General features: G+C 38.0%; 1 protein-coding gene across 1 annotated transcript in view; it reads left to right on the forward strand.

Annotated features, from left to right (window-relative positions):
- Positions 1-8,283, forward strand: part of TRPM3 (transient receptor potential cation channel, subfamily M, member 3) — a 432,332-nt gene that overhangs the window by 305,081 nt on the left and 118,968 nt on the right. Inside the window, exon 10 of the mRNA XM_009328179.1 lies at positions 2,384-2,555. Coding sequence (XP_009326454.1) covers positions 2,384-2,555 — 172 coding nt within the window. The remainder of the gene's footprint in view (positions 1-2,383; positions 2,556-8,283) is intronic.

Raw genomic sequence — 8,283 nt, forward strand, 5'->3', positions numbered from 1 at the left:
AAAGCCAAAGTTTTCCCAACCTTTTAACTTGCCTGTAAGATGTAAGGGATTAAAAAGAACAAAGGAATGGGAACTGCAAGAGTGAGAAATTGAAAATCTGCTGAGTGTTGTGGAAAAGCAATTCACCTCAAGGAAATAGCCTCAAAGCCTAGGATTTTCTTGCTGTCCTGAAGATTTTGCTTATCCTTTAATCAGGAAAAGAGTCTGACAGTGTGGTTTGCAAAATTTATTATTTAAAAAAAAAGTATTTCAGCTGTTGAACTGTGCATGCTGTGAAGAGTTCAATTGAAAATAATTGTGTTCTCATTTTCACATCTGTAAAATTTATTAATAATAAGATTCACCTTGCAGCTAAACAGCAGACACAGAACCAAAGCATAGCCTTTTAATCTGCCCTGCAGCAGCATTACTAAGTCAATGCATGGAGCCTTTGGTGCTGCAGCTCATTAGAACTGCAGATCAAGCTGTCACTCTTAGAAAGTTTTGAGCTGTGGCTCTCAGGGACAAACCACAAGTTGTCAGTAGAATTGCATGCACAGTGGCTTGTAATCATACAATGAATGGGCAACTCAAGTCATTCCTCTTCTATCAGATCTTGCTGGCCTGTGCCCTCTATATATTGAGAGATGGGGCAGGTATTAGTTTAAAAAATCTGTAACTGTTTTAGTTTGGTTTTATTTGATTCTTAGGTGTGTGAGAAAGAACCTTCTTTTTCTTTCTGACTGTGGCATGGGATGCATGGTTTCTGTGTCTGTAGAAGCTGGTTAATAAATGTGTTCCAGCAGCATATTGATATCTGTTAAGCTATATGTAGAATAAATGTTTTATGAATGGGGTACCAAAAGAAACAGTATAAAAGAGACTTGAACCAAAGCTATCTCCTGTTCTCACAGTGGAGTGCACTGCTTTGTTGTTGGCCAACTGCCCTCTTGGTCTTCTCAGACCTATTTCCTCCCTTTTGCGGGATGAACAGCTTACAGAGTACCCTCTGTGTGACAGTTTATAACAGCAAAAGAAGTTTGTGAGTTTCCCCTTGCCATCCAAGAGTTGACCAAAGTGCTGCAAAAATTCATAAGTGAAAATAATAGAGAAAGATATCTTTGGCCAAAAAATCACTAACACATATTATTTATAAAGAATTATGTCTCAATTAGATAGCTTTTTAGAATAACAAAAAGGGAGAGAAGCTTAGGAAGAAATTAGTAGGTTAATATATTTCTGTCTGCAAGCATTTTTGTCAAAACATGAGTGTCCACTTTTGTGCATTAAAAAGCACAAAATTTTGTTAGATTTGCAAAATGAACAATGCCAGAACTGTGAAGAGAATTCCTTCAGATGAAGTATAGCCCAGCCGAGTTTTGTCACAAGTCACTTCAGCATTTCTTCAGCTAGGACTTCATTTTACAATTTTTTAGTTTTGTCTTTCTAAAAAGACAAGACATACGTAACCAATGCAGGGAACAATATTTCTAGCAAAATGTTTTTGAATTGTGAGCCAGGATCCCTCAACACAACACCAATTCTTTTGCCACATCAGTGTAGTCTTACTTATGTCACTGGAGACCCACCAAAGTAGCTGACAGTCATATGTGGCCCAGTGTTATTGTTTGGTCTGTCTGGAGGCTACGAGTGGGATAACTCTGCAACAATTTTCTCTGTCTGCAGAAAAGTTTCTCCTGATGAAAACAAATCGAAGGAAGTGTAGCAAACTCCCCATTGAATGGAGACTTTCTAAAGCTGTTGTTGAATGCAAGCAACTGCCTTTGTACTATTCTAAGAATGGGCCAACAGTTTTTTCCAAGGAAATTGAAAATGTGATGTAATATCGTGTGTACACCTCTCCAAGAGTGGAACTCACCTGTATTGGTGTGTCTGCAGAGGACCTCCTGTGCTGGTGTCTCTGAATGAGCTAGAACAGGGGGCACAGTGCTGGGTGGGGTCCGTGAAGAAAGAATGAAAGATTTCGATCAGATGAGGTGAGGATTTATGGCAACGCTATTGAAAGACAGCAGCAGACAGGGTGTACACTGTGTGTGGGGGTGTAGTCACACAGACCTTTGGAAGACTGACCATTAGCTGGACTTAGCATTAAAACAGCGGCCATTGATGCTATTGAAAGAGATTATGATGGAAAACCCTTTAAGCAGTGTCTGTGTCTAAAAGGTCAGTGTTTACAAGAGGTGGCCACACTGGTTTAAGTGCTAAGGTTATTTTCTACTTTAGACATAGAAGACAGCAGTGCTCGACTGCAATATTTCACACAATTTTGTGGCTGCTTTTTTTTCTTTTGGATCATCTTGTCAGCTGGTATCTTATAATTGATTTAGTTCAGAGGGTCTTTTCTGTTTAGTACTTTTTTTTTTCCTCTGTCTCTAAAATGCAGGTGGTCCGACCATACCAGACGATGTCGAATCCCATGAGTAAGTTGACAGTGCTCAACAGTATGCATTCTCATTTTATTTTGGCTGACAATGGCACTACTGGTAAATATGGAGCAGAGGTGAAACTTCGTAGACAGCTGGAAAAACACATTTCACTTCAGAAGATAAATACAAGTGAGTAACATTTTTCTTGTATTGTTTTATAATTGCAGTTATATCAAAGACACTATGAATATAAATAGGCAATAAGGTCTGTATATTTTGGGGAGTAGTTCTACTGCCTAAAATGGTTAACATGAGCTAATAAAAGCAAATAATGATGAACAAAGATAATAAAATGTGATTTTAGAGTACTGTGGGTAAAGGTACAGCACAGATAGCTGAATTTGTTTCTGATAAGTTTCAAATAATATTTGTCAAGGCTCTTCAGGTTCAACTTAGGTCTTTGGTACCCCCATCTCCTTAAAACTATATACAGTTCTGGTCCCCTTTGTTTTGTAAACAATACAGTGGAATTAGTAAAGGTAGAGAAAAGGCTGACAAAAAATAAGGGAGAACTTTTTATGATAAAGACTTTTCAGGTTGGAAGAGAGATGACTGAGGTATGTAGATATATACAAAATCCTGCATGGTTGTGGGAGAAATAACTGGACAACTCAAGCAGCCCCAGAGCCATTGATATTTAGAGGCAGAGACAGTATCCCATAAAACTGTTACTATATGTTTGCACTATGTTTATTGATTTTTCTTAGGCAGCTGTCATTAGCCACAGTCAGAGGCAGAATATGAGGTTAGATGGTCCTTTCACCTCAACTTTTACAATCATGATGATACATTCCACATCATGATCAGACTGAAGCCCCAGTTTTTCTCTCAAAGTTGTTGGTTTGTTTTTTTTTTTATAATCAGGTACCACTTTCCTACATAAAATGAAAAGTAAATAGTCACCTAAGTAAGCACTTACGCTTGGAAAAAATAAAAGATACCTCAATATTAGTATTATTATTTCTGTAGTGTATAGATGCTTAATTTAGATCGGGAGTTAATTTCTTTCTAGTTATTTTGGATTTTTTTTTTTTTTTTGCTTCTGTTTACAATCATTTAGTTTTTAGAAACTTAGTGCTATCAAAAGAAAAAAGGATCAACTCTAGAAATTGAACCTAGGCCATACATAGGGAAGAAATCTTCCTTTGGACATTAGTCAGACAGGAATTTTTTCAGTCTCACAAACAAACCTCGGTGTTGTACCTGCATAAGCTACCTTTAGGGATGAAAACAGAACTCATTTTTCAAAAGTGATCATATGCACAGCCTTTTTGCTGATAACTCTCTGTAAGCATGCAATTTTGAGGCCAGGAATGGTGACAGTTTTTGTAATATAGGCACTTGAAACTGGAATGAGACTAGAAAACACATTTAGACTCTCAGACATCAAATGATAATGAATTACAGGCAGGCCCAATGGGGTGAACATGAACTAGCATGTTGGTCAAGCTTGATAAAGCTTTCTGTATGATGAGTATAGCTTGTGCTTAAATTAAAATGGTGTGCTACTTATGCTTTTCAACACCACTGCATGAACTACATGCACTACGAGCTTATTGTTTTTATGATATCAGAGTATATATTGCTTTTTCTCAGACAGCAGTGTGCAGTAGATGTGCACAAATGTGTGTGCATCCTAAGCAGTGTGTGCATACATATGGGTTTCCTTAGCAGATGGAGGTAGTATGATCTAATCCTAGGTTCACATTTGAAAATGGCATATATGGAATATATGATGTAATCAAATTGTAGAAAAGTGTGTCATAAATAATAATTATTTTGAGGGCATGTATAAGAAAAATGTGAGCTTTTGCAGTTTACAGCACAACATTGTGCTGGGGAAATGTTTACGTTAAGAAATAAATCCCTTTAGACAAATTTAACTTAATTCCGGTTTGGACAAGAGGTTTATCTGTTGAAAAGTGATTGATGGATGAACCTCCAAACTTTGGTGGTTCAAATCAAATGCTTGCCTGGCCTCTTCAAACACCTACAAAAAATGAAGGATTTCTCTCCTCTGGTTTCTCTTTGCAGCCACACACACACACACACACCGCCCCCCAGGAGGATGTCTCTTCCTTTTCTCTTCCCTTTTCTCTTGACAGAGTCTCTCTATCATTTAACCCCTCCCTCACAAATCCTCTCTTTTATAAACACAAAAACACTTGGGTCTCACAACACTTCTTCAAAATAGAAACGTGAGAGAACTGTTAGGAAGGAAGGTTGCTGGTAAGATTTGTACATCTTGGTCCAGTGACATCCAGAATGTTTCTGCCACGTTTTGTTTTCCTTTGTTTTAAAAAAAGGTGACTGAGTCCTGCCCAGCCTCTAGTCAATAGAAAGGTGACCATATGGATGAGAGAAGGACCACCTGCCCTGTTGGGTCAGCCAAACAGATGGTCACTTTCTGATGCCTTTCCTTACCCTCATTCAGAGCAGAGCAATGGAGATCCTCAGCCCTGTGCATGCAGGGGCGCTGCTGCAAAAGGATCTTCATCCAAATGGGAGTATGTGCAGCCATGCGTGTCCTTATTTACCATTTTCCAGTAGTAAGCATGTGGAGTGGGGATAAACACTGACAGCATCAGACTTTTGTTTGCTGGAGAGTCAGGAAAAAGTACAATTTTTAGTTAATCACCAAACAAAAGAGCAGAGGGCTAGAAAACAGAACAGATTTAGGAACTAATAAACAGTTGGTAACTTCTTATTTCACAGCCTGTCCCTGGACAAAAGTGCTGAAAGCAGATTTTATTCTTATTCTTAAGCCTGCCTGATTTTACATGCAAGGCTTGTCATTTCTTCTTATTTACTTTCCTTTTCTTCAATTGTATCTTTCTCCAGTGCAGTGATAGCTCTCCTGGATGTTTGGGATTACACACCATTCACGAAGGGAAACTTCAAGCTTGTGCTCACCTATTAAAGACACAGAAAGTGGTATTCCCTTCAAATAGATTAGGACAGTGGCAGTCTCTTTTATAAAATTTAAGATAAAATCAGGTCATTAAGTATGCCAGATAATTCTGAAAGACTCAGCTGTTTTTGTTCCTAATATGGCACCATTCTCAGTCATTCAGCAGTATCTAATTTCCTGAATGCGTGTACTATTAAATAATAATAATAAAAAGCTTACCTTATGCCCCCTATGAACACTAGAGAAAAGATTTCATTGAATACTCTGTTTCCACTCTACATTTTTAGCTTTTACCACTTCCATAGCTCTTATTTTGTAGATAGCAAATATTCAGGAATTAAAAAATGCTTTCCAGGCAAGCAGAGGGTACAGTTGCATTTGTGGGTCAATTGAGTCTGCAGGTTCAGGACAGAGTCACTCAGTTGTGAATTTAACTAGAGGTCAGTTTGATGCTTCAGTACTCAGGGCAGGCCTTTCTTATTGTCACAAGTGAAGATTATTTTAACACAGCCCAGCAACCATCTCTTGCAGTGAGCCACAAGTTGTCTCAAAGTCATGAAGTTTCAAAGTGTATCATTTTGTAGTAAGAAATGTTGAAAGTAGGATGAACTTTTCTAAAACTGTTTCAAGATCAAAAGGAAATATTGAAGGTGATCTGATCAGAAACATTTCTGATTTCCAATTCACATAAACATTTGAGTCCTGGACTTTTTGCAGGAATTTAAAGGCAGGGAGATCACCTTAAGTTATGCTCTGGAAGGAAGGAAAAATATCTTTGTGACAATCTCTGCCATATGGTTTATTTGTACAGCATTGCATGGATAATTTGACAACTCGTGTAAAAATTTTTACATTGAAATGTGAGTTAGAACAATTTTAGTTCATCCTATTCCAAAAATATTGCGTTAATGAGCCGAAAGTTTTCATGACAAATGTACAGAGATTTTAAATGCAATAAAATGTCCCAGCTCAAGAGGTGTGATTTTTTCAGAGATACAGTAAGTGGACTGCAGCTGAGTTTCCAGCTATGATGCTATGCTTACACTGTTTCTTGGCATGCAGGGATCTACAGTATGTCCGGCTGACGTAATTCACTGCTGCCAGCTTACTGATTACTGATTCACTGCTTCTGGAAGTGCTCGTAATACTAAACGCTGTCTCACTGCCGTGAACACAAGAGGGTTCACAGCTATTCATAGCATGATACATTTCATATGGGCTGGAACAGACCTCTGAAGGTCCCCAGTCTGAGTCTCATCTCAAAGTGGACTATTGTCCGTAGCTTTGTTTAGCCAAGTCTGAAAACGCCCAGTAATGGATATTCAACTATCTATATGGGCTCCAGCAAAATATTTGGAAACTTTCCCCACCCTACCATCAGTGTTTGATCTGGAGCCCCCAAACCACTATTTATGGCCATTTTCCCTTCATAGGGCCTGGCCCTTGCAAGAAGAGGATGGCTCTAACACCTTTTTAAGACCCTTCCAGGTAGTTGTAGGGAGGTATTAAATTACTCCTTAGACTTCTTTTCAAAAGGTTAAACAAGCCCTGCTGTCTCAAACTCTTCCTATTCAGACATATCCTCTAGGCCCGTATATACCTTAACAGCTGTTCTCTGGATGCTCCCCAGTTTCTCCTCATCCTTCTTGAAATGGACAGCCCAAACCTGAATCCAGTACTTCAGATGCAGCCCCACTAGTGATGAACATAGTGGGTGTGGGATAAAAACTCACGCTTGACACACTTCTCTAACATAGCACAAGTGCATGGTTTGCCTTATGTGCATTGAGAGCATGCTGTTGGATCACATTCAGACTGGCATCCACTGTAACCCCAGGTCCATGACATAAGGATCTAGTTATCTGAGTAGAACAAAGGCTACAAGTTTTACTCTGAACAGTCGAGTAATTTACCTTGTTGGAATCCTTTTCCAAGAATGAACACAGAAAAATTGCTGTTTATGCGGTATTTTTCAAGTTTGGACTTCATTTCCTCAAAAATCATGTAAGTCCTTATTGTCTTTGAGCCCTGAAATAACTTTCAGTTTAAAAACATGTGGTCTAATTGACTAACTTTATAAGGATAACTAAAAGTCATGAGGCATTCATCCTCAAGAGATAGTATGCCATGATATTGTAGACCTAGCATTTAATTATTCTTCTTCTAAAATTCTTATGCATCCCTCAAGGTCCTCTCATCTACAGTATTTCTTGATTAAAGTAATTCTAAAGTCTTGTGTTCCAACACTCAATTTTATTCAGAAGGAATAGGGATCAACGTATTGTCTAAAATGCTGAGAATTTCTTTTCTTTTCTAGTATTCCATACACAATACATTTCCTCCTCCCCCTGATGTGTAGGAATTCTTCTGTGCCTTGTAGATTTTCTGTCCCCTTTGCAGCTGCTTTTTCGCAAATATTATATACAACTTACACTTTCTTTCCAATGGGTCACAATGGTGGAAAGAAATGTTTCAAAAGAAACTGTTTAAAACAAAAGAGGTAGAACAATTTTCACCAGAAAACTGGTGTTGGCACTGGATTAGAAATCAATTAATATCTTATGATCCTGCAAGATGTGAAAGTGCAGCTAGTCTTTTTTTTTCCCATCCTCGGAAAATACTAGTGGCCAGTACAGAAAGAGAACTTAATGTATCACCAAACAGATGATATAATCTATAAACAGAGGAAGGAAAGAAATGAAGCATCTAATTACTAGAGATTACCTATTGCAAATTCTCCAATTATGACATTCCTGGACACTAACAAAGTATTTCTGTGAAGTGTGCTAGAATGGCCCAGTCATTTGCTAAGTTGTATATCATTACCACTTTTGCAGAACATTGCTGAGTAACACAATAGGTACATCAGTCTTGCCTCCAACCAGAAACACAAAAGAAATCTGTCTATAAAATGTGTGTTAGAAGTTACAATTATAAAATATTCAT

Source organism: Pygoscelis adeliae, unplaced genomic scaffold (genome assembly GCF_000699105.1).
Source record: "Pygoscelis adeliae isolate BGI_AS28 unplaced genomic scaffold, ASM69910v1 Scaffold45, whole genome shotgun sequence".
Taxonomy (NCBI): domain Eukaryota; kingdom Metazoa; phylum Chordata; class Aves; order Sphenisciformes; family Spheniscidae; genus Pygoscelis; species Pygoscelis adeliae.